The 27,866-nt window shown below is 42.5% G+C and overlaps 1 protein-coding gene across 3 annotated transcripts; it reads left to right on the plus strand.

The window, feature by feature from the left end:
* Positions 1–5,666: 5,666 nt before the first annotated feature.
* LOC308697488 (phospholipase A and acyltransferase 4-like) lies at positions 5,667–27,836 on the plus strand. Of its 3 annotated transcripts, XM_081376767.1 has the most exons (6): positions 5,686–5,712; positions 9,351–9,427; positions 24,862–24,908; positions 25,205–25,310; positions 27,096–27,388; positions 27,590–27,836. In XM_081376767.1, exons 3-6 carry the CDS (start codon positions 24,900–24,902, stop codon positions 27,716–27,718), a joined length of 537 nt encoding a protein of 178 aa, XP_081232893.1. In that variant the 5' UTR covers positions 5,686–5,712; positions 9,351–9,427; positions 24,862–24,899; the 3' UTR covers positions 27,719–27,836. The 3 variants fall into 3 exon arrangements, with proteins under 3 accessions (XP_081232892.1, XP_081232893.1, XP_081232894.1); XM_081376766.1 differs by lacking the exon at positions 9,351–9,427 and having other exon boundaries at positions 5,667–5,712; XM_081376768.1 differs by lacking the exons at positions 5,686–5,712; positions 9,351–9,427 and adding an exon at positions 9,163–9,172 and having other exon boundaries at positions 24,860–24,908.
* Positions 27,837–27,866: the final 30 nt, after the last annotated feature.

Consider the following 27,866-nt stretch of genomic DNA (forward strand, 5'->3'; position numbering starts at 1 on the left):
TATTGGCCGCTGGATCGTACGTCAACGGCGCCGCCATACTGCGGAGGGCAACTTTCCCATACCTCTCATAACGAGAATTGAGAAAAATGCCTATTTCTTGTGCTGCTTGGGGCTTTACAAATCGCCACACAATTGAAAACAGGTCTCAGGGAATTACCTTTCACAAGCAAAACTGAAAATTTGTTTCTGGTTGCATTTCATTTACTATTTTTATTTTCAGAGGAGAAAGGCCGCGAAATTTAAAAATACTACTGTTATTGTGTCACGAAATGTAGTTTTAAGAGTTTTTCAGTCGACAATGTAGTTGTTTAAAGCTCAAATCTGTGGTTTATTTATAAAGAGAGCGCCTTTTTAAAAATGTTATCTGACGGTTTCGGAGTTGTGAGATCCAGCGATCACCGCTGGCGCTCAGCGCTCATGTACCCCGCCGAGAACAGCCTTGCCTCGGCTATAGTGCTTCTGAGTTCTGACGTTCGTCGCTGTCAGTCTAGTGAGAATAATTCGTCTTGTGTTTATCTAACGGGCAATCTTTGGTTTCATTAATCTATAATTTGTTCCTTGGCAGATTGTTTTGGCTGAGGGCAAAGTGAAGTTTCATAACTTTATATATTTAGGCTATTTAACTTTAACAGTGTAGCCTGCTGTATGTTTGACTGGATCGTTTACTTTATTTCTTGACTTGTATAGCTTCTTATACCTTTTAAAAACTGAAATTAAACAAAAAGAGACAGGGTTGCGTCATTTTATTTTATATAGCCTATGTAATAATATTTTAAAATGTATAAATTTACGTGATTTATTATTGTTATTATAATAATATACCACTTGCGATTATCAATCTATTATATATGCTGTTAAATTATTTTACTATTCATAGTAACTATTTAATTTATTATTTTTTATTGTCTATATTCTGTAATTGATATTTCATATTCTATTGCTATTATTATAGTATTATACATAAACTATATGCTATTATCAATATATTATTATTATTATTATTATATTAGTACTTATGATATTATATAATTATACTTTTCATTACTATTTTATTTACTGTATACTGTTTGTTTATTTTATTGACTAAACTATTTACTATTAGCCTACCTCTCACTTTATCTTATATTTACTATTTGCATTGCACTGTAGTTGTACCATATATGTATTACCATAAAGGATCCATCAGTTATCTTTGTTATTGCTAAAATCGGGTCAATGACAGAATATGCTTTTCCCACAATAAGAAAACTTTATTTAATTTAATGTGAAAATTAAATTATATCTCAGTATGGGGGTGTTCACAATTCTTATCCAAGAATGAAAAGCTAAATACATGACAAGCCTGAGCTTTGGCCATTCCTTATTAAAATAAATAAATAATTATAAGTCAAACTATCGAGAGTTTAAAATTACTACAGATGGAACTTTTTTGTACACCACATACAAACCACCGAAATCGGTTGATAAATGTAATTTTTTTGGGTTTTTATACAGAAAAACCGCAGCTCACCTGTTAACTTGCATTTGATTACAGCGCAGTCTTGCCCTCCACAAAATGGCGGACGCGTTGACGTATCGCAGCAACGTTCCAAAGCGGCCAATAGGGCGTCTATGTATTTATTATGTCTATGGGTGGGGGTGTCAGTTAGAATATTTTAAACTTACGCGTGAAAGGGTTAAAGTCAAGAAAAGATCAAAAATAAATATTTGTGTGTGCTGTAAAGTGGTTAGAAAAAAAAATCGGAATCGGCAGGTCAAACTCAATGAAAAACCGGAATCAGCCTAGAAAATTGTAATCGTGCATCTCTATGTCTACAAAATTATTTTAGATATCGTTAGCCTCATAGCATAATTGCCTAAGTCATATTTCAATGTCTTTGGAAAACAAGAAGAAACAAAAAATGACTTAGGCAATTATGCTATAGCCTGTTACATTAATAGGGTTAGCCTACAAGTTGATCAGTCCAGTAGATTACATGAATAGGGTGGTGGTGACTGCAGCAGCAGAGGTGGCCTGGCAGTGGAGTCAAATTCCCGGCCTGAATTATTGTCCCAGTCCGCCACTGATTTGAAACCCACAGCATAGTATATGTATTTTGTTTCAGAACAAAGTTCTTACTTTCATATGCAAGTTCATTTTTTTTCTTCCCATAGGTTTCAGGGAGTGCAGAGCATTCTTCTTCTTCTGAAAGAGGATTAGAATTAAAAAAAAAAGTGATAATTATCCATTAATTTTTTATTTGACAAATAAATATCAGCAAAATATAAAAAGCTACAATATAAAGCTATATATAAAAATACCAGCCACAACAGCTCGTTTTCTCTTTCTCCCATGTCTTCCACAATTTGATTGTCATGCAACAAAAACAAATAAAGTAAGTACAATATCAAAATTAATTGAATGCAAGGATGCATTACATTGATCACAAATTACAGTAAAGACTTTTGTAAATACAAAAAAATAAATAATAATCTAATTAATGGTCCAATTTTAAATATTTAAAAAAAAAAACTTATTGTCACGTTTCTGTTCTGTCTGAGGGTTTTTGTCACTGATCACATGTCTTCCTTGGTTCTGTTTTCCCGCCACTCCTTGGTTTCCACGGTTACTGTCATTTAGTTCATCTGTCACACCTGGTTCCTCGTTAGTCTTGTCAGCTGTGTCTTGTTTCCCTGATCTGTTCTCACATGTATTTAAGCCCTGAGTATTGCCTTGTTCTGTGTCAGTTCTACTTTGTTAATACCCTTGTTACTTTGTCAGTACGTTTATGTATAGAGTGTGTAATGCCTGTTTTTCCCCGTGTCTTGGATTTCTTTTTGATTAAACTCTTGCATTGAAGCGCTCTGTCTTCCTCACCTTCCTCCGCCTGCACTCACCCGTAACAGAAGAACCGACCCACAAAATATGGAGGAGGATGATTTGGATGAATTTTTGTTCAATCAGAACGGGAGTTCGTTGGAGGAGTTCGTGGAAGTTTATCTCCATCTTTTCCAGGATGTGTATTGGGGTGAGGATTATTTAAAGCAGCGGTTTTGGGGTGGATTAGAGGATCCACTCGCCCAGATTCTGCTGATTAACGACTTAAGGCTACCGTTTATTGAATTCATGGAGAGAGCTCTTTGGATCTGTGGTTCCAACCTTACCATATCGAGTCCCGAGTCAGCCGATCCCGATCCAGCCGAGCCTGCACTTCTCCACGTCAGCCCTGCCTGCCCGCGAGAGCCAGAGCCAGTCGCCTGCCCGCCAGAGCCAGAGCCAGTCGCCTGCCCGCCAGAGCCAGAGCCAGAGCCAGAGCCAGTCACCTGCCCGCCAGAGCCAGAGCCAGTCGCCTGCCCGCCAGAGCCAGAGCCAGAGCCAGAGCCAGTCACCTGCCCGCCAGAGCCAGAGCCAGAGCCAGTCGCCTGCCCGCCAGAGCCAGAGCCAGTCGCCTGCCCGCCAGAGCCAGAGCCAGTCGCCTGCCCGCCAGAGCCAGTCGCCTGCCCGCCAGAGCCAGAGCCAGAGCCAGTCGCCTGCCCGCCAGAGCCAGTCGCCTGCCCGCCAGAGCCAGAGCCAGAGCCAGTCGCCTGCCCGCCAGAGCCAGAGCCAGAGCCAGAGCCAGTCGCCTGCCCGCCAGAGCCAGTCGCCTGCCCGCCAGAGCCAGAGCCAGAGCCAGTCGCCTGCCCGCCAGAGCCAGAGCCAGAGCCAGTCGCCTGCCCGCCAGAGCCAGAGCCAGAGCCAGTCGCCTGCCCGCCAGAGCCAGAGCCAGAGCCAGAGACAGTCGCCTGCCCGCCAGAGCCAGAGCCAGAGACAGTCGCCTGCCCGCCAGAGCCAGTCGCCTGCCCGCCAGAGCCAGAGCCAGTCGCCTGCCCGCCTGCCCGCCAGAGCCAGTCGCCTGCCCGCCAGAGCCAGAGCCAGTCGCCTGCCCGCCAGAGCCAGAGCCAGTCGCCTGCCCGCCAGAGCCAGTCGCCTGCCCGCCAGAGCCAGTCGCCTGCCCGCCAGAGCCAGTCGCCTGCCCGCCAGAGCCAGAGCCAGTCGCCTGCCCGCCAGAGCCAGTCGCCTGCCCGCCAGAGCCAGAGCCAGTCGCCTGCCCGCCAGAGCCAGAGCCAGAGCCAGTCGCCTGCCCGCCAGAGCCAGAGCCAGAGCCAGTCGCCTGCCCGCCAGAGCCAGAGCCAGTCGCCTGCCCGCCAGAGCCAGAGCCAGAGCCAGAGCCAGTCGCCTGCCCGCCAGAGCCAGAGCCAGAGCCAGTCGCCTGCCCGCCAGAGCCAGAGACAGTCGCCTGCCCGCCAGAGCCAGAGCCAGAGACAGTCGCCTGCCCGCCAGAGCCAGAGCCAGAGCCAGAGCCAGAGCCAGTCGCCTGCCCGCCAGAGCCAGAGCCAGAGACAGTCGCCTGCCCGCCAGAGCCAGAGCCAGAGCCAGAGCCAGTCGCCTGCCCGCCAGAGCCAGTCGCCTGCCCGCCAGAGCCAGTCGCCTGCCCGCCAGAGCCAGTCGCCTGCCCGCCAGAGCAGAGCCAGTCGCCTGCCCGCCAGAGCCAGAGCCAGAGCCAGTCGCCTTCCCGCCAGAGCCAGAGCCAGTCGCCTGCCCGCCAGAGCCAGAGCCAGTCGCCTGCCCGCCAGAGCCAGAGCCAGATCCAGTCGCCTGCCCGCCAGAGCCAGAGCCAGAGCCAGTCGCCTGCCCGCCAGAGCCAGAGCCAGAGCCAGTAGCCTGCCCGCCAGAGCCAGAGCCAGTCGCCTGCCCGCCAGAGCCAGAGCCAGTCGCCTGCCCGCCAGAGCCAGAGCCAGAGCCAGTCGCCTGCCCGCCAGAGCCAGAGCCAGAGCCAGTCGCCTGCCTGCCAGAGCCAGAGCCAGTCGCCTGCCCGCCAGAGCCAGAGCCAGAGCCAGTCGCCTGCCCGCCAGAGCCAGTCGCCTGCCCGCCAGAGCCAGAGCCAGTCGCCTGCCCGCCAGAGCCAGAGCCAGAGCCAGTCGCCTGCCCGCCAGAGCCAGTCGCCTGCCCGCCAGAGCCAGAGCCAGTCGCCTGCCCGCCAGAGCCAGAGCCAGTCGCCTGCCCGCCAGAGCCAGAGCCAGTCGCCTGCCCGCCAGAGCCAGAGGCAGTCGCCTGCCCGCCAGAGCCAGGGTTGGAAATGAAAGTCAGGTTGACGTTAGAACTCGACTGATGTTGGTCCAATTTTCATTTTCAAAATACGTCTGTCCAACGTTGGAGATTAATGTCAGTCTGATGTTGGATTCTGACATCAACCTGATTTTCATTTTCAACGTTGGGTTTGGTTTTCTAAATGCGAACTTTGTCACTGTTTTGGAGCGCACTAGCTTATAGATAACAGTAACGCTAACATATTCATACTAACAGCCAAACAACTTTAAACCGGGCAATATTTGAGGGAACAGACATTAGTGTGTCCGAAACCATTTTGGACGTTATTGAGTGACTTATTCAGTCTCACATTCAATCCCACTGGAACTGTGTTCTAGAAATACATCTGATATTGGCATGGATTCAGAGGCATATGGTACTGTAATTATTACATATGTAACTGGGTTGAAATTATATCTTTATTTTTACGGTTGAAATGTCACCAAATCCTGATGAACATTGTTTTCTATATGTTTAAGATCTGTTTTATTGCCAATATTTATGCCTGAATGTTGTATTCAGAGTCAGACCATGGTGTTAATAACTGTACTGTCAGTTTAAGAGGTCGCAGTCCTTTCAGTCTGCGCTAGGCTAGCTGAGAGGAGGTAATGTATTATTTTGCACGTCAGTTTTAAACACTTATTTTGGTTTTTGGACGATGCAAACCTTGTTTTATGCATGTATAAATGTTAGTTTTGAGGTTGTGACCATGCAGTTAATGTGTCAATCGAATATAAACCTTTAAACAGGATAAAACAATCGAATATAAACAGACTTTTTGCAAGCTTTAAAGTAAAGTTAGACATGTTTCCACGTGCTAGTCTTCAGGGTTTTCTGTATGTTTATCTGCTAACAGGAGCTTGAAATCTGTGTGCTGTGTGGAGGAGACTGCATGTAACAGAGCCTTGTGTATATTTTTTGTTGATTTGTTCAAACAAATCCACCGTTCTGCCTTCATTAAAAGAGCAACCAGCAGTTGGTCGTGGTCCAGGTCCTTTCTTCACTCAGTACAACAAGAACACAACGCAGAACATGCAAGGGTTAATGGACGTGCATCCAATCTAACATAAAACTGTTAAAGACAAAGCGCCTGTTACACATACAACAATGCAACATAATAAAACAATGCTTTGACATTTACTTTTTACTTTTGATACTTAAGTACTTTTAAAAACAAGTACTTCTGTACCTTTACTTGAGTAAAAATAGGTCTTTACAACTTTTACTTGTAATGGAGTAATATTAGACCAGTAGTGTCTGTGCCTTCACTCAAGTAAGGAAGTGTGTGCTTTGTCCAGCTCTGGACGGCGATAAAAACAGTTGTTCAAAATTAGTCGCGGCCGGACCGCTCAGTCACGAGCTGACCAAAATAGCAGCATCACAGAACTCCAGGTCAGCTGTCTGTAAAGCAGTGCTAGTCTTGTGGAAACACTGCCGTATGTTGACGTAGTGTAACAGTGTCAAGTCACCTTCATTTATACAGCGCTTTTAACCATATATAGAGTTTCACAGCAGCTTTACAGTGATAATAGGAGATTAGAGTAATAGAGATTGTTCAGGCTTTAGTGCAGATCTAGAATAAATTTATTAGATCGACTATTTTTGACCGTCAAAAATGCCGGCGGACACAGCTTCAGTGAGTTGTTCAAAATCTTTCTCTATAGTAAACTCTGTGAACACAAACACTGTTCTCAGTGCTGGAGTTCGTTTGTAGAGCCGCTGGTGAGACTTCAGGCACAGTTTCATGTTGTGTCGAGCCTTCTTGGTGTTTAGAATAGCAATTTTTGATGCTATCATAGAAGTGCCCCATTCACTCCCATTCACAAGGCAATTTGACCAAAAATGAAAATATGGTCAAACTTAAAAGTGGCGTTTCCATCCTAATTATGCTTTTAAACAAAAGTTTGCCTCGGGTAGATTAACAAAAAGAGCCTAGGTTGCATTTTGGTGAGAGTTATCCTTTAATGCGCTTCTTCGGCCCACTCATCCGCACAAAACAGCGCAACAGACGCACAAACAAAGTCAGACGGGCGCTTTTATCAGAGTAAAAACACAGTAAACAAAAAAACAAAAATTGTCCGACTCTGGTCGTGTGTGATGACCCAGGAGCTAGCCAATAGTGAGCCTGCGTTCTGATGTAGAACCCAGAAGCGCTGCCCTGTTTACACTACGTCAACAGTGTAGGAGAATGACACGGAAAAGAAGAGATGTCATTATTTTGGGGGGTTTTTGCGCACAAAAGTATTCTCATCACTTCATAATATTAAGGTTGAACCACTGTAGTTATATGTACTATTTACCAATGTTTTTTACAACCTTTCTGGGCTTGGACAGTTGCAATGACGTAGCTCTCAATGGAGGGACAGAAACCTCACAGATTTCATCAAAAATATCTTCATTTGTGTCCTGAAGATGAACGAAAGTCTTGAGGGTGAGTAATAATGACAGAATTTTCATTTTTGGGTGCAAACATGCATTTTAGTCTGGTAAATGTCATGTTTAACATTATCATGTAGTAATGTACTCATGCATGCATGATATTGTAAATGAGCTGGGTGATGAGTTGACAAAAGTTGTATAATAAAACTTTAAATCTGGCAGCCCCACTTCCAAAAGTTTAGTTAGTAGTATTTATTATGACAGTGCGCATGTAAACAGACACATTGAGTTGATGTATTTTTAACCAGGGCAGAAAAAAATGTATCAGTTATTGATCACGACATCCAACACTGCATTTTTTTTTTTTTTCATGTTGTTCAGTTTTATCCAAACAAACTAGTCGTTAAAACCGATATCTGGTTTCTAGTAACACATCTTTTGTGCTGTCTCTCTCTCTGTTAAAATATATAAACTCAGTCCATAGTATTTCATTTGTTGTTTTTTTTCTCTTTCTTTTCTGCCTTTTAGACGCTTTCTTGACATCAATCCTGAACATGGATCAAAAACAAAGAAAGGACAAGTAACTTCTGCGAAAACTGGCCAAGTTGTGCAAAACAAGATCACCACTGTAAGCCTACAGGTGTCCTGACTTCTGCGAACACTTGCAGACTTGGGATTGGGATTTCGTTTGCACTTTTATGGACTTCAAAACAGAAACAGCTATTCACTGCCATTATAAAGCTTGGAAGAGTCAGGACATTTATGAATATAACTCTGATTGTATTCGTCTGATTATCATAATCTCATATTACACCTAGGATGACTTGAGGGAGAGTAAATCATGGGTTAATTTACATTTTTGGGTGAACTATCCCTTTAAATAAGTGCTAAGTGTTACCTGTTGATTAAGTGTTAAAATTGCATTTTATGTTTAAAAAATAATTCAGCCAACATGTTCACAGAAGGCAATTTTCTGATCTTTGCTTTTAACCAAAATAAATGTTTTAAAACCCAGAAAATTTTGTTTTGTTTTTCCTAATGTGACTACTCTTACGAAACTTTAAAGTATAATATTTTAATTATGTAATAATAAAAGCAGTGTTCCCTGTAAAAATAGAATTTATTGCTGTAGACACCAGTTTCATATTGTAAAAGTATGTGGTATATACTGTATTTAGTAATTACAGTGGAGTACTGTAAATGCTGTTTACTGTACTAGTGCTGTAAAAATACAGTATGTTGCTGGCAATGTTCCTATGCACAGTATTTTCATACAGGAAGTTGACTAGTCTGTAATGCTGAAAAGAAATTATTAAAATACTTTCCCTTGTCCTATATGTGTGAAGGTGAATGATGTATTATAGATTTGCATGATGTGAGTAATTTTGGCCTGGATAGTCTTATGGTCTATGTTAGGGATGTTAACGATTAATCGACGATCAATTAATTGTTGATAATACATTTATTTGATTAAGCAGGTTTATGCGCGTGCGTGCTGCTCAACCGCTAAACATGTATAGCGAGCACGCCGGAGTTATGTTTGGGACCATTTGACACCTTCATGTTTAGTTTAGTTTAGTTTGTTTATTTATAAAGCACATTTCAACAGTCACAGGACTGACCAAAGTGCTGTACAATCATTAAATAGAACATAGCATACAGTTAAAATACACAACAGCTGAGAGGTTACATGTATAGTATTAGACAATTAAACTATAGACATATATTCAACATCAAATTAAAAATGTATAGGCTACAGAAGAGAGGACACTTAGATGGTATTAAAAGCTAAGGAGAATAGATGAGTTTTCAGTAGGGATTTAAAAACTGGTAGCGAGTGAGCTGTTCTAATTTGTATTGGCAGGTTGTTCCATAATCTGGGTCCCACTACTGAAAAGGCTCTATCTCCTCTACGCTTCAACCTTGTGCAAGGAACAGCAAGTATATTAAGATTACTGGATCTTAAGACACGGGACGGGCTGTATAAGTGTATGAGTTCTGATAGATAACTTGGAGCAAGATGGTGCAGGCATTTGAACACGAGTAGGAGAATTTTGTAATCAATCCTATATTGGACAGGTAGCCAATGTAGAGCTCGCAGGATGGGTGTGACATGATCAAATTTACGTGTTTTCGTAAGAAATTTGGCCGCAGCATTTTGAACAAGCTGAAGGCGTGTGAGCTGGGCTTTTGAAATGCCGCAATAAAGGGAGTTACAGTAATCCAAGCACCTTCATCATGACTATAAGTTTGCGTGTGCATTCTCAGCCTTAAGTTTTGTGCAAATGTAAGTTGTAATGTTGTGTTTATTTTGTGTAGGCCTATCTATATCTGATTTATCTCATATAGGATGCATTTTATGAAGAATTAATGAAGCTTACGTAAGTTAAATAACGCGCTAGCAAAGTGCCCCAGTTTAACGGTATTCATTCAGCGAGCAGCTCAAACAGCAATGCACGGTTAATAATAACTATGATTAGGACTGTCATATAACATGAGAACACTGATTTATTAAATCGTTGTGAATTCATTGGGTTTAGTTGCCGTTTCCAGCGCATTGTTCCAGGAAGAGCTAGTCCACAACAGTCACATCTGAGGCGTTGGTGACGCTTTTCATTAGTCGTTATATTTGATTATTAAATAATTAATTTAATTAAATGATCAATCACATTGAAACATTTTACAACCCTACCCCTTTATTTAGATTAAAAACCCTCTCATTTATTTGGTGAGGAACAGCGTTTTGTGCAGTATTTGCACACCCTGTCCTGCTGTTGGCCATACGCAGCAGACTCATAATGCAGTGTTACGGCTAACAATTAATCGATTAATTAATCTTTAATTTAAACGACGATCGATCATGGGTGTTACGACCGCGGCCATAACACAAGAGAGGACACAAACAACTCAGCTCGTACAATAGGGGTTTATTAACAAAAGTGACGTAGACATAACGATAGGAAAATGAACCGGGGTAAGACACCACAAGAGAGCACACAGAACCGCCGCCGATCACCCCGCCCGCCACGCAGGTTTGGCCGCTTAGACTTCTTATGCCAAACACACAGGATCCACAGGTGCCGGCAATCAGTCCTAATTAAAACAAAAACACACATACTTGCCCCCTAGAGGACAAACAGAACATAACATGAAACAAATGAATCACAAATACATGAATATGTAACACCTTCACCCCCCAAAAGTGAACCTTCACCTTTTTCATTACCTTTCTAGTTTACGCCCCTAACCCACCCGGGACAGGGCATCAGCCACCAGATTATCCTTACCTCGAACGTGTTTGATATCGAGGTCATATGGTTGTAACGTCAGACTCCAACGCATAAGACGCTGATTAGTGTTGCGCATTGAATTCAAAAACAGAAGAGGATTGTGATCACAATACACAACAATAGGATGAGAGCAAGTCAAATAGACCTCAAAATGACAGATGGCAAGGACTAAAGCCAAAGCCTCCTTCTCAATAGTAGAATAATTCCTTTGGGCAGCAACAAACTTCTTTGAAAAGTAACAGACAGGGTGTTCTACCTCATCAGAACCCCTCTGCTGGAGAACAGCTCCCGCACCAACATCACTCGCATCCACTGCGAGGCTAAAAGGTCTTAAGTGATCCGGTGCCATCAAAACAGGCGCTGAAATCAACAAGGACTTAACATTCTCAAAAGCACTCTGACACGAGTCTGACCAGTGAAATAACGGCTTAGGACTTAGCAAATCGGTAAGGGGTGAAACCACAGTTGCAAAATTTTTACAGAACGCTCGATAATAACCGACCATCCCTAAAAAGCGTCGCAGTTGTTTTCGATCGACAGGTGATGGAAACTCACAAATTGCGGTAACCTTTGCCGCAACTGGCCGAACCTGTCCCCCACCAATCACTTTACCTAAATAAATTAGGTTAGCTTTACCGAATTCACATTTACTTAAATTGACAGTCAGATTTGCATCTGCCAAACGGGAAAAAACCTGCCTAAGCAAGTTCAAATGCTCATCCCAGGAAGAACTGTATAAAACTAGGTCATCCAAATAGGCTTCACAACCAGTTACGCCAGCCAGAACAGTATTCACGAGTCTCTGGAACGTGCTAGGAGCATTTCGCATTCCGAAAGCCAATACCCTATAATACCCTATTTATCCTCGGCGATAGTCAGTGCAGAATCGATAACTACCGTCAGACTTCTCCACCAGCAAACACGGTGAACTCCAGGGACTAATACTAGGCTCTGCAATTTGATTCTCTAGCATATACTGAACTTCCTTATCCAAAAGAGATCTTTTAATTGGATTAACACGATATGGATGTTGCTTAATAGGTCGAGTGACTCCCACATCTATATCGTGCTCTATAACAGACGTTTGAGTAGGAATATCACCAAACAATATCGAGAAGTTCTTCACCAATTCCAAAACGTCAGTTTGTTGCACAGCAGACAAATGTGATAGTTGACTAGACAATGTTAGTAACACTTCAGAATTTCTCAATCGACCCTCAACTACACATCTAGAAGGTCCCACCTCTTCATACAACGGTTCCTGTACAGCCAAGCATACAGCAGCAGATCAACTAGTTTTATGCTGGGAGGAACATTTTTCAGGGACTTCTGCATACTCGACCTCTCATGATAGATCTTTATCATATTAACATGGAAAACTTTGGAACTTTTACGGCGATCTGGGAGATGAATAACATAATCACGGTCGGAAAGTTTCTTTTCCACTACATAAGGACCACTATACCGGGCTTGCAGCGACCCTCCCAGCACAGGTAACAAAACCAGCACTTTGTCACCGGTCTGAAACTTCGTTCTCTAGCTTTCTTATCATACCAGACCTTCATTTTACCTTGTGCTTTCTCAAGATTTTGTTTAGCTATTTCACGGACTCTATGAAGACGGGTACGAAAATCAGTAACGTACTCAGGAAGAGACTTACATTTTTGATCGGATAGCCAACTTTCTTTCAGGACTGTCAAAGGTCCACGCGGAGTATGGCCGAAGACCAAATCAGTGGGACTAAACCCGAGTGATTCCTGCACTACCTCACGTGAAGCAAAAAGTAGCCATGGAATTCCCTCCTCCCAATCTCGTTCTAGCTCGAAACAGTAAGAGCGAAGCATAGATTTCAAGGTCTGGTGAAACCTTTCTAATGCGCCCTGACTTTCAGGATGAAACACAGATGAAAAATTGTGTTTAATGTGGAGACGTTTAAGCACTTGCGAAAACATACGAGATGTAAAATTAGTACCTTGATCGCTCTGGACTACTTTCGGTAAACCGAACAGTGTAAAGAACTTAACAAGTGCTTTAGATATCGTTCTAGCCGTTATCGTACGTAACGGTACCGCCTCAGGAAAACGTGTAGTCGCACACATTATGGTCAGCAAGTATTTACAACCGGACTTTGAACGAGGAAGAGGCCCAACACAATCAATGATTATGTGCTCAAAAGGTTCAGTCACCACAGGAACCGGAAACAACGGAGCAGGAGGAATAGTTTGATTAGGCTTCCCGACGATTTGACAAGTATGGCAAGTCTGACAATAGCGGGACACATCTTTCTTCAAACAAGGCCAGTAAAAGTTCCGCAAAACACGATGGTATGTTTTTCTTACACCCAAATGACCAGCCGTACCATCATGAGCCACACTTAATATCATGTCTCGATAACCCACTGGAATCACAATTTGATCAACAACATTCCAGATATCAGACGAGATAGAAGGCACCCACTTTCTCATCAATATCCCATCTCTGAGAAAGTAACCCTGGGGTGGATTCCCAAACGTCTGATCTGTATGAGCGAGTTCAAATAATGACGCAAGCGTAGGATCTGACCTTTTGAGTGGCAATTAGTTTATCAGAAGACAGAGACGAATCTGCAAGATGTTCAAAACCTTTTTCAGCACTCAGAGGATGCGGATCTAATTCCCCCTGTGGAGCAACAGAAGACAAATTGGTTAAATCAGGATTTTCAAACCACGTTCCACTTAACTCCACCTCATCTGAGATATGAGCATCAGGTTTAGCCATAGAACGTGTAACCGCACATGCTGAAAACACATCAGGGTGCTTTACAGCACACTCATCAGCAGTAGCCTCGAGAGGTGACGACACAACTTCAGGTGGCACATTTGATTACAACACGGTGTAACGGAACTTCTATAACTCCCATTTCGAAACCTCGAACTAGAGCAAAAGTACCAGTAGCGGTCTTTTCAGAGAACGGTAATACTCCCTCCAAAATGAATGACAAAGCAGCCCCAGTATCTCGGAGGATGCTAACGGGCACACACTCATTAGAACTAGACACGGACACAGTTCCACTATTCAGGAATGGCCCATATCCAGCCTTCTCGGGCTGAATCATGGAGTCAGACGAAAGAACAGATTTCGAAAGAAAATCACCTGAAATCAAACCAACAGACTTTGGGCTGGACTTCTTTTTAAGAATGGGACAGTTTGCAATTAAATGTCCAGAAGCTTTACAGTAAAAGCAAGCCCTGTCATCATAAGGAATGACTGTTTTATTGCCAGATGATCTTTTCGAACTTAAAACTGATGAAGAAACAGGAGATCGGTCCCACGACTTCTCCTTAAATGCTACCTTATGCGTCAGCACAAAGTCATCAGCTAGCATAGCAGCGTTGTGAAGCGTCTCAGCTTTCTGTTCATTTAAATACGTAGAAAGAACAGCAGGCAAACCATTTTTAAAATCTTCCACCAACATCAGTTGTCGCAACTGTTCTCTGCTTTCAGCTTTTTTCGACGCGCACCATCGATCAAACAATATCTCTTTCTCATGCGCAAACTCCACATAAGTCTGATCAGAAAGTTTTACATAATGTCTGAAACGCTGTCTATACGCCTCCGGAACTAATTCATAGGCTTTTAGAATTGCTGATTTCACGGTTTCATAATCTGCTGCTTCGTCTATAGTCAAGGCAGAGTAAGCTTCTTGTGCCTTACCGGTGATTACGCATTGCAGTAATAAACACAAAAAATCTGCAGGCCACTTTAAAGTAATCGCAACTCTCTCAAAATGACTAAAGTATTTTTCAACATCCCTTTCGCAAAAAGGAGGAACCATCCTCCGATTTCGTCCCACATCAAATTCAGAGACAGCAGCACCCTTCTTAGTGGCCATTTCTAATTCCATTCGTTTTAATGCAAACTCATGATCCAATTCACGTTTTCGTAACTCTAACTTTGCATTTTCAAATTCCAACTCTTTTTCTTTCAAAGCTAATTCTCTCAAACGAATGGCATGATCTCCCATAGAAGGACCAGCCGTTTCCTTTGCTAAGGGCCTTTCTAGAATACCCAACTTAACCAGGTTACTTTTCAGTATGCTCCGCAAAGTTTCCTTTAAATTCCTATCCTTAGAAGGAATCTATTTCTATTTTATAAAACTCTGCTATCTGCAACAACTGCTCCTTTGTATACAATGAAAGCAGTTCTTCAGAAGGAGATTCCTGAAAAACATCCACCACCGAAGCCATTTCAAACTTTTATCCGCACTCGAATAAACGAATGAATATCAAACGTATGCACGTATGCAAACAACTTGCTCTCACTAATTAACGATCATTTACGCAACCAAACAAACGCGGCTAATAAACAAATTGCAACTAACAGCGATCCCACAGAACAATGTATTTACCCTATAACAATTTTATTTTTACCATCTAGTCTTCAGTGGCGTTAGGGGCTCGGGGCGACTTTAAACGCTAAACTCATGCCCACCTGCGCACCGATCCCATTAACAAGATCAGCCACACGTGAACTGAAACGTACCCCCACTCCGAATAACCACTAAAAATAAAAAAGGCAAAATAACAAAGTGGCAGGTCCAACCTACCCGGCGACTACAAAAATATAGGGCAAATACTCACGTGGGACCACAGCAGTTACACCAAACACTTTCCAGGACGGGCAAAATACGTCACACATTTTCCTCTACACATGGAAAAACAAAACAAAAACGTAATAGTTTCGGACGAGCCCCCAATTATGTTACGACCGCGGCCATAACACAAGAGAGGACACAAACAACTCAGCTCGTAAAATAGGGGTTTATTAACAAAAGTGACGTAGACATAACGATAGGAAAATGAACCGGGGTAAGACACCACAAGAGAGCACACAGAACCGCCGCCGATCACCCCGCCCGCCACGCAGGTTTGGCCGCTTAGACTTCTTATGCCAAACACACAGGATCCACAGGTGCCGGCAATCAGTCCTAATTAAAACAAAAACACACATACTTGCCCCCTAGAGGACAAACCGAACATAACATGAAACAAATGAATCACAAATACATGAATATGTAACAATGGGTTTTTGTTAAAAATGATATCCCTAGTCTATGCCAGGTAGAGATGATCTAAGATTGTCGCAGTGATGGTGTGTATTGTGTATGTTTGTGTATAGGAGGTATGTAGGTGGTGTCTATCCTTCCATAATCTGTGTTGCATAATTAAGTGCCGGTGCGACACCGGGAGGCCACATACAGGAGCTGCTTCTGTAGTGTTACATTGGTACAGACATCACACTTTTGTCGAATGCGCATGCGTCGCGTCGCGTCTGAACGCGTTGTTGTCTTTGGAGCTCCATCGATTTGATTTATAATTCTTGATTTTCTCTTTAAACTCACTTACAACGAACATTTTCTACTTTTCCTCACTGAGAAGCACTACTGCTGCTCAAACCTCATAGTTACAACGCGGACTGTTGAGCAGACGCGTCTCAAGCCTGTTAGTGATCCAACGCTGGATACTCTTATAGATTACTCCTGTGGATCACGGCTGAACGCGTCTTCTCCACACTCACTTACAAACATTTTTTGCCTATCGTGTGTCTGCTCTATACCCGTACCACTAAAAAGACGGATTATATCTAAGACTTCAGTCATACATTAGTATTAATATTGATAGCATCACTGGTAGCTTCGTTGCTAACTTACTGTCCATCTGTTAAAATGGCGAATATATCAGATGTAAGTAGTCTACCTTTTGGTGCAGGTGAGGACACATTTGAGCTGCACGCGGTGCAGTCTGAGCTGGAAGCTGTTGAGAAACAGATCCACGACCTTTTAGTGAGACAAGCCGAGCTGATAGACCGGCGGTTAGCTCTTGAAACATCACGCGCCGATGCACACAAATCAGAGACTAACGTTACTAACCCGATGACTCCGACCTCGTCTACTCCGTGCGTTCCTCAACATCGGTCGCGATCAGCCATGGTCTCGTTCACTCCGGCTCCAACACGCCACCACGAAGCCTGGGTGGTTCCGCAGCGGAAGACGCGAGTCAGGTCTAGACCAAGAATCTCTCCGCCCTTCCCGGTTTTCGAGTTATCCACACAAAACCGCTTCTCCCCTCTTCGCGAAACAGAACGCGATGCTGTGATCATCGGCGATTCCATCGTTCGACACGTACGCGCAACTTTAGGTAAAAGTAAGGTGCACAGTCACTGCTTTCCTGGTGCTCGTGTTTCTGAAATCGCTACTCGCGTTCCCGAAATTCTGAACGATAACGAGTGCGTCGGAACTGTGGTCTTGCACGCGGGAGTGAACGACATCAGGCTGCGCCAGATGGAAGTTCTGAAGAAAGACTTCAGGAATCTGATCGATACGGTACGCAGCACATCGCCTGATATAACGATCATTGTGTCAGGACCGCTTCCCACGTACCGACTAGGACATGAAAAGTTTAGTAGATTATTCGCGCTAAATGAATGGTTAACGTCATGGTGCAATGAGCAGAAACTGCTCTTTGTAAATAATTGGAATCTGTTTTGGGAGCGTCCTAGGCTTTTCCGTGCTTCATGTGTTTCTCACATTTTTGTCGGTTGGTGAGTTTGAATCTAAATTTGAATTTTTTAGAACTCCCCAATGTAAGTCAATGGGAGTTTTTCCGAGTTTTGATCGTCATTTTTAGGAAAACCGTAAGTCCGATCAGTCTGAAAAGATACAGCACACCTGGCCAGATCAGTCTGAGTGTCTGAGCCGGGTTTGGAGTATGTAGAGTTAAAGGGGTGGTAAAACACCTTTTTTCGAAGGCTTGATTGTGTTTATGGGGTGCACTGTAACATGTGTTCATGCTTCGTTTTTAAAAATTCGCAATATTTATCACATATTTAACCATTATTCTGCACTGCTCTGTCCCTCCTTGCAAAAACGGTCGGATGATTTCTTGGTTCTATGAAGCCCCGCCCTCAAAAATACGTAATGGGCTCAGATTGGTTAGCTGGCCCAGTGTGTTGTGATTCGCTACTACCACAACAACTCTTTTCCAAAGCAACCTAAAATGGCCTCGCCCCCGTTATGTATTGTGTTCCCAGAGGAGGGGTTTATGTAAATATTAGGCTTAGTGATGTCAGCAAGCCCACAGGAATGTCGTGAAGTCCCTATCAGCCGTTTCTGTAGTTCTTAGAAATTGATTTCTTTAAAAGCAAATATCTCCCTTTGCTTTAAACTTTGAACGTTGTAACTTTGCAGATGTTGTTTATGCTCAAACAGCAACATTACACACTAACTAAAGTTAGAAAAGTGAAATCGTGTTTTACCACCCCTTTAAAGCTCTAGGAGGAGTTTGATATAGAAATTTTTAGTCTCAGAATAATAATAATAATAATAATAATAATAATAATAATAAGGTTAAATAGGATTTCAGTAAGTTGGCTCTCTCAAGCCAACTAGGTTTAAAGCTTCTAGCTCCCAAGCAACTCAATAGCAACCAAACTTGAGTACCCTAGCAACCGTTTTGCAAGACCTATATCTCTGTATCAGAACATCGTATAGAGATGAGGTTTGGCTCTTTTGACTCATGCTAGCAAACAGCACTTCCAACATGCTAGCAGTGAATAGCTACATGCTAATAGCGATTAGTTAAGTGCTAAATCATGCCAAGATCATGCTAAGAACTCTATAAAGACTCCATAGTAACCATCAGTGACAACTACAACCACCTAGTAACACCATAGCAACCACCCAGAATACCTTAGCAACTGCCTAGCAACACCATAGCAACCACCCAGAACACCCTAGCAACCGCCTAGCAACACCATAGCAACCACCCAGAACACCCTAGCAACCGCCTAGCAACCACCCAGAATACTCTAGCAACCGCCTAGCAACACCATAGCAACCACCCAGAACACTCTAGCAACTGCCTAGCAACCACCCAAAACACCCTAGTAACCGCCTAGCAACACCCTAGCAACCACCCAGAACACCCTAGCAACCGCCTAGCAACACCATTGCAACCACCCAGAACACCGTAGCAACCGCCTAGCAACCACTCAAAATACCCTAGCAACCGCCTAGCAACACCATAGCAACCACCCAGAACACTCTAGCAACCGCCTAGCAACCACCCAAAACACCCTAGCAACCGCCTAGCAACACCCTAGCAACCACCCAGAACACCCTAGCAACCGCCTAGCAACCACCCAAAATACCTTAGCAACTGCCTATCAGAACCCTAGCAACCACCCAAAATACCCTAGCAACCGCCTAGCAACACCATAGCAACCACCCAGAACACTCTAGCAACCGCCTAGCAACCACCCAAAACACCCTAGCAACCGCCTAGCAACACCCTAGCAACCACCCAGAATACTCTAGCAACCGCCTAGCAACACCATAGCAACCACTCAGAACACTCTAGCAACCGCCTAGCAGAACCCTAGCAACCACCCAGAATACTCTAGCAACCGCCTAGCAATACCATAGCAACCACCCAGAACACTCTAGCAACTGCCTAGCAACCACCCAAAACACCCTAGCAACCGCCTAGCAACACCCTAGCAACCACCCAGAACACCCTAGCAACCGCCTAGCAACACCATAGCAACTACCCAGAACACCCTAGCAACCGCCTAGCAACCACCCAAAATACCTTAGCAACCGCCTAGCAGATTTCTCAAGTCTCAAGTCTTATTTATTTATATAGCCCTTTATGCTACATTGTAGGCCAAAGGACTGAACATCCAAGAAATTGTAAAATAAAATAAAGTAAAATAAATCAAACAAAACTACATAAAATACATGACATACAATGACAAGGTCAAGAATTAAAAGCCACAGAATAAAGATACGTTTTGAGACGAGATTTAAAAACCACAACTGAGGATGCAGACCTTACATCAGGAGGAAGTGCATTCTACAGTCTAGGACCAACAACTGAAAAAGCTCGATCCCCTTTTGTTTTTAAGCGAGTTCTCGGTACAAACAATTGAAGACAATTGGAGTACCTTTGTGCTCTGCAAGAGTTCATACGCACCAAGTCCTTAATATATTTCGGGGCCAAATCATGCACAGCTTTATAAACGTACAACAAAACCTTGTACTGTATTCGCTGTTTCACAGGGAGCCAATGCAGTCTTTCTAGAACTGGAGTAATGTGCTCCCTTTTCCTGACACCAGTAAGGAGCCTTGCGGCAGCATTTTGTACCATCTGCAACTTCGAAGTAAGAGATTGACTGATACCAACATAAAGAGCATTACAATAATCCAAACGAGAAGTAATGAATGTATGAATAACTTTTTCTAAGTCAGGAACAGACAGAAAAGACTTCATTTTCGCAATTGTCCTTAATTGGTAGAAGCAATTTTTTACCAAATTTTTGACCTGAAGGTCGAACATAAGAGCACAATCAAAAATTACCCCTAAATTTCTTATTTTGGGTTGAACATATGTTTCCCAAGAGCCAAGAAGGCCCCCTAAGTCCCTGTCGTCATTGTTTGTCCCGAAAACCAAAACTTCCGATTTGCTGGCATTTAACTTCAGGCCGTTTTGCTCTAACCAGGCAATCACCTCCTGTAAACATAGTACCAAGGATTGATTAGTGCTAGGGACACCAGCACTGATCGGTAAATATACCTGAATGTCATCTGCATATAAATGGTATGAGATACCATATTTCTTAAAAATGATGCCCAAGGGCAAAAGAAACAAAGAAAAAAAATAGGGCCCAATATTGAACCTTGTGGTACTCCACACTCCAAAACAATTGACTTGGAGTAAAAATCTCTTACCCTAACAGAACATGAGCGTCCCTTTAGATATGAGGAGAACCATTTTAAAACCGTCCCTCTCAGCCCCACTACATGTTCCAACCGATCAATAAGAATAATGTGATCGATTAAATCATAAGCTGCACTCAGATCTAACATAATTAAAGCTCCTCTAGTCCCTGAGTCTGCAATGAGTAGCATGTCATTTGAAACTCGCAGTAAAGCAGATTCAGTACTGTGTCCTACTCTGAAACCAGACTGAAAAGCATCTAACAACTCATGATTGGCCAGATACGAACTTAACTGTGTTAAAACTACCTTTTCCAATACTTTGGAAATACAAGGCAGCTTAGAAATGGGCCGATAATTATTAAAATCCGAAGAATCAAGGTTAGGCTTTTTAAGAAGGGGCTGAATAACCGCCTGCTTAAAACTATGAGGAAAAATGCCTGTATAAAGACTTCAATTGACAATAGCAGTAATACAAGACCCAGTATAATCAAACGTCTCGGACAACAAGTCAGAAGGCAAAACATCCCAACTTGCAGCGGGTCGTTTCAATTTGTCAACGATCAGTTTAATATCCTCAGTAGTAACCATATCAAATTGATCAAAATTATTAACACTTTTAAATATACCTCCTGTCAAGCCCTTCAAAGCACTAAAACTAGCTCTGATTGTATTAACTTTTTCTGAAAAAATATTCAAAAACTTTTCACAACATTCTGTAGATGATGGTAATGACGCAGTGTGAGAGTTCAAATACCTATTAATAGATTGATACAAAGTTTTTGATGAATTTGAGTGCTGCAATATAATTTTTGAAAAGAATGCTGATTTAGCCTCCTTCACAGCCTTCTGATATCCCTTGCGTGAATCTACTAAAATCTGCTGCGATATCGTAAGTTTGTCCTTTTTCCATGCCCGTTCTGCTCGCCTACACTGCTGTCTAAGCGTACATGTATGATCATTCAACCAGGGCTGGAAATTGACTTTACTAGACCTAATCTTGTATGGGGCAACAGAATCCAAGATTCCAGAACACACCGAATTAAAAGCAGAAAGTAATTCATCAGGATCAGCCTTAATAGATGCAGACTCCAGCCAGGATCCATCTAAAATTGAGCTAAAAGAATCACCAAACGCCTGCGGTGTAGACTGAGTAATTATACGTGAGCGTAAACCAGAAGGCTGATGCTCCGCCCGTTCAAAATGCATATTTAAATTAAATGTGACAGGCATATGATCTGAAAGGCAGGCATCCATTACAACAACATCACAGACAGCTACACCTAAGGAGAAAACAAGGTCCAGTGTACGTCCTTTCTCATGAGTGGGCCCAAATACATGTTGTTTAAAATTAAACGAGTCCATTAGGTCTGAAAAAACCTTTACCAAATGCTTCCCAGGGCAACATATGTGAATATTAAAATCCCCAACAAGTAAAATATAATCGGACAGTAATAACATGGTGGATAAAAACTCCGAAAATTCTTGAATGAACGCTGGAGAGTACTTTGGAGGTCGATAAACAATTGCCAAAACAGGCTTGTAAGAGCCTTAAGAGTTGAACCTCAAAACTCGAGTAACATGTGGTCGAAAGGCGGTGGCATTTATACTGCTGCTTACTAACAGTAGCTAAACCCCCGCCACGACCCATTTGTCTCGGGGTATTATTTAAGATATAGTCAGGTGGGCAGATATCCACACAGGGACTCCACTCATCCCCATTTATCCAAGTCTCAGTGATAAAAAGGAAATCCAAAGCATTGTGCAGTATAAAATCATTAAGTATAAAGGTCTTATTTAGGACCGAGCGCGCATTTAAAAGCGCCATCTGTATCGTGTGCAAGACCGTGGGGGCTGCTGTGATAGCGCCCAACTTTACCGTCTTAGGACAGCTCAAGTTGCTCAGGCATACACCTCTTTGGTGTGATGAAATCTTCGTATCATGGAGAAACCGCAGCACTGACGAACCTCCATCTGGATACACGGGCAGCAAGAAAGAACATCGCCAGCCCCGAAGATCCACAGCCCGATCCGTATTGCCAGCATCATCTGCAAACTGCACCTCAACAAAAGACCCCCGCCGAAATCTCTTCCTCACATGAGCGCCCGCACGTCTCCCTCGACGTCGTCGCCGGCGCCGCTTACGCCTGCAGCACACACATCCAGTCGGAGAGCGCCGTAGATACGGCGGCAATGTGTGATAAGGAAAAGCGCACTTGTTCACATTACTGATCGCCAAGTATACAACTTGAGATCGAATCTGCAGCAGGAGTCATAAATCCTCAGTGACTGACATGAATGAATTAAAACGTAGAAGAAAACATAAAACACAAACAAACTAAAAAACAGAGAGGAGCGACGGCAAGCCACTGCACTGGTCGGCGCCATCTTTTTTTCACAGCAAACCTGTGAAACACTGATGAATGTGGATGTGAACCCTAGCAACCACCCAGAACACCCTAGCAACCGCCTAGCAACACCATAGCAACCACCCAGAACACCCTAGCAACCGCCTAGCAACCACCCAAAATACCTTAGCAACCGCCTAGCAACCACCCAGAACACCCTAGCAACCGCCTAGCAACACCCTAGCAACCACCCAGAACACCCTAGCAACACCATAGCAACCACCCAGAACACCCTAGCAACCGCCTAGCAACCACCCAAAATACATTAGCAACCGCCTAGCAGAACCCTAGCAACCACCCAAAATACCTTAGCAACTGCCTAGCAACACCATAGCAACCACCCAGAACACCATAGCAACACCCTAGCAACCACCCAGAACACCCTAGCAACCGCCTAGCAACCACCCAAAATACCTTAGCAACAACCCAGAACACCCTAGCAACCGCCTAGCAACCACACAAAATACTTTAGCAACCGCCTAGCAACCACCCAGAACACCCTAGCAACCGCCTAGCAACCAAGTCAAGTCAAGTCATCTTCATTTATATAGCGCTTTTAACAATGTATATTGTCTCAAAGCAGCTTTACAGAGATAAATGTATAATTTAACGTAAGATTGTTTTGGCTTTATAGCGGTACTTTAATAACGTTATTTTCCAGCTAAAGTTAGTTTTGATTGATTCGCTTCTGTCGCAATGTTCACCCACTATCAAATTATGGGCCGCCAAGACGACACCATTCTCTCTACACAAACTTTAAACGCGATCCTGTGAGAAACGCTGATGGCGTTCACATGCGCATTAAGAACGGGTTCTATAGTTATGTGCATTTGAATATATGTGTGAAGGTTTGTAATTCCCTACAAACTAAACCTAAACAAATTACTGGTGTTTCCTTATAGTTTTGATTCAGAATTTTATTTTATTTTATCAATTCGGGGTATATACGCAAATTGAGATGTGTCTTTAATCTGGCTTTGAACTGACAGAGTGTGTCTGCTTCCCGGACAATGGTAGGAAGACTGTTCCAGAGTTTTGGTGCTAAATAGGAAAAGGATCTACCGCCAGCAGTCGATTTAGATATTCTAGGTATTATCAACTGGCCGGAATTTTGAGATCGTAATAGACGTGACGGACTATAATGCGTTAAGAGCTTGCTCAAGTACTGCGGAGCTAAACCATTTAGTGCTTTGTAAGTAATCAGCAATATTTTAAAATTGATGTGATGTTTAATAGGGAGCCAATGCAGTGTTGACGGAACTGGGCTAATATGGTCATACTTCCTGGTTCTGGTAAGAACTCGAGCTGCTGCGTTTTGAACCAGGTGTAGTTTGTTTATTACGCATGCAGGGCAACCACCCAGTAGAGCATTACAATAATCTAGCCTTGATGTCATGAACTAATTGTTCCGCATTTGTCAATGAGAGCATATGGCGTAATTTAGATATATTTTTAAGATGGAAAAATGCGGTTTTACAGATACTAGACACGCCCAAAATACCCAAAATACCTTAGCAACCGTCTAGCAACACCCTAGCAACCACCCAAAATACCTTAGCAACTGCCTAGCAACACCATAGCAACCACCCAGAACACCCTAGCAACCACCTAGAACACCCTAGCAACTGCCTAGCAACCACCAAAAAATACCTTAGCAACCGCCTAGCAACACAATAGCAACCACCCAGAACACCCTAGCAACCGCCTAGCAACCACCCAGAACACCTTAGCAACCCACTAGAAACCCCCAAACAACTTTTTAACTTTAAACTATTTTAAACTTCAAACTAATTTAAACTTTAAACTACTTTAAACTAATTTAAACAAACTATTTTAAACTTCTTCAAACTTTCTGGTCCGGCTTTCTCAAGCCAATTTAAAGTTTGTCTCGACAAACTTTTTAATCTAGTGTGTTTCTAACAGGATTACAGTGAAGAGCAGAAGAGCAGCAGGAGTTTGCCATGGAAGAGGTAAATATCTTGTAATGAACTCAAACGCACGGAGAGAGTGAAAGACAGCATCACTCAGCTAATAGATCTTTTCTGGGCTGATGTTTCTGATATAAAAGACTGTTTGCTCATTGATCAAGGGTTGTCGGAAAGCAGTTTTACTACGGTAACAGAGCTTGGAAGAGTTTAAAACTACACAAGTTGTTCTCTAAGGAAACAGAAAGCTAAACACTTATAAACCTCTGAAACGAGCTTATGTCATGTGTACAGAAGCTGTTTTTAGGCAAACTTAACACTTTCTTATTGTTGAATTGTAGGATAAGAAACCAGACCGTGGTGACCTCATTGCAATCTCCAGAGGCGGATATCAGCACTGGGCTGTGTATGTCGGCAATGGATATGTGATTCACCTGACCCTAAACTGTAAGTATTTTTGCACACTTTTCATGCTTTACACACTGCAGTTACATGTATGCCGTTTGACCGTATGTCGGGAACGATCTTAAGAACTTCTGCAATAATATGAGCCACTGGAAATCCTCTGGTGTGTGTCTGTAGCTTTAACAGCATCACTAGTGTAATATTTAGTTCTTAGAGCTTAGAGTCTGAACTTTACAGTGAATGTATCCACTTTGAAAAACTCTTAAGTATTGCTGAGTTATTTGCTGATAAATAGAATTTCTTTTTTTTTCATAATCTATAAAATAATGTACTGCAATGTGTCAGAAACATCATACAGCTCATGAAACATTCTCAGATAATTGAAAATGGCACTTATTACAATTAAAATGAGCCCAAAATTAACATAATCTATTGCTTTTATGACAAGATATTCTTCATGGAGAAACAATTGCCCATGAGGGGGTGTCAAAGACTGTACAAAAAGGCTGTCTCTTTTCCAAATGCTGTAACTTTTGATTCCTTTATCCAAAAATTATAATGTTTTTATCCAGATGCAGCTAACATGTAGGGGGACTTCACTAAAAAAGACTTTTCCTCCTACCTTATTTCCTTCCTGAGTTATTCCATGACAAATAAGAAAGATATGCAAAATCATAATAAAAATTATATATATATATTGTATTTTATCCGCTGTTTCTTGGCAGGACAATGTCCAAATGTAATGTAATTTATATTTTCAAAAAATGTAAAAAGAGTTCTTTCAAACGATACCTACCTTTTGACTCTCCTTGCTATAGTTTTGGAGTTATTATGATTATATAATTTTTATTTCACGAGTTCACATGTTAATGAAATCTGATGTAATATTATAATGCGTATTTGGCTTGCTGTCCGGGGGGAGGGCTCTTGGTTGTCTTATTTGCACTCTTGATGTTTTAGAGTGTCACCCCTTCATTGCTGAAAACTTTTTTTCAGCCCAGTGGCTGATCTGTAGCTTGTACCACCAAAAGTTTCTCTGAGTTTTCCTATTTTTTCGTATTTCCCATTCATTTCCTATGTCGCCCGTTTTCGGGCGGGAGGAAGCTAAGTGTGACTTTTTTTTTTTACGACCCTTTAACATATCAGAATCATCTCCTTGATTTTGTTGTGTGTTCATATAGGTAATAAATATGAAAATACGTTTTCGGGCGAAGAAGCCCAGAGGGTTAAATATATTCAGGCCTAGCATTAATTTAGTTATTTAAACAAGACAACATAAAAAGACTCGTTCCTCAGTGTTCCTCCTCAGCAAAGTTCTGTTGGACCATCAGTTTCTCATCAACACACTGCAGTTAAATATGCACTTTAGTTAATCACTGAACAGAATGTGAGTTTCACAAGTGTGCTGAAATCATGAGCTTGACTGACAGCTTCAGTGATTATAGAGCGACGGAGCCGTGATCCTTTCTGTGTCACTCAATCACTAAATATGAGAGTCATATCTGAGTGTGAAAATATGACTGGAAACGGCTAATATGAGCCAATAAATGCTCCTCTTCTGCTGGTCAGAGTGGGAATTACTGTCTTTTTTATCAGTTTTACAAATGGGGACGATCTCAGATGGACGAGGAAATAAAGTTTTGGTCATTACGTTAAAAATAACATGTGAAGTCCTGGAAAAAATAAATCTGGTTTATTGGCAAATATGTGCAATAGTAACCGTGCACATGCTCAACTGAGCTGAACTTTTACTGAATCTGGAACATTTATTCCATTCAAGTCTCATGAGTCATGATTGCTTTTAATTTTCCATTTCTTTCTCTGTAGCCGAGCATGCCGACGTTGGGTCCTGCTGTGGGAGTTCCAGCAGTGGGAGTCCAGTAGGACAAGAAAAGGCCATCGTGAAGAGAGAGAAACTTAAGGATGTGGCTGGCAAAGATAAATACCGTATCAGGAATCGTCTGGATAAGCGCCGTGAGCCTCGTCCCATTGAAGATATTCTGAGAGACGCAGAGAGCCGCGTGGGACAGACACTTCAGTACAATGTGCTGAAAAACAACTGTGAGCACTTTGTTACGCTGTTGAGATACGGAGAGCCACAATCCCAGCAGGCACAGAAGGTACAGTAGATCGACACGACCTCGCATACAGAATCATACTGTAGGATACTCATTAATGTATCAAATGTGAAAATCACAGGATTACAGACTATATTAAGATCAAATTGTTTAAATTAATTTAAAATTAGGATTAAGGTCACAAAAGCAACAAGTTTTCACACAGTGATTTAGAAAATAAATACTTTCTGTTTATTCTTATAGGCGGAAACTGCAGCGCTGGGAACTGTCGGTACTCTTATTGGAGCCGTGGTTGCCATTGGAATCGGTGTTGTGGTGAAATTAATATTATCTGAACCAGAAGACCAAAAAAAACAGAAGGAGAAAAAATAAACACAGAAAAGGGAAATGAAGAAATAAAAGCACAATTGTGGAGGCCTTGGATTATTATAAATCAGCAAATGTACGGTGAATTGTGTTTAATCTGAATAAACACCTCACAGCACTGGCATCCTTGCTTTTATTCATTTAATTGTTTCAA

This window comes from Scardinius erythrophthalmus (genome assembly GCF_964197995.2).
Source record: "Scardinius erythrophthalmus genome assembly, chromosome: 10".
NCBI lineage: Eukaryota > Metazoa > Chordata > Actinopteri > Cypriniformes > Leuciscidae > Scardinius > Scardinius erythrophthalmus.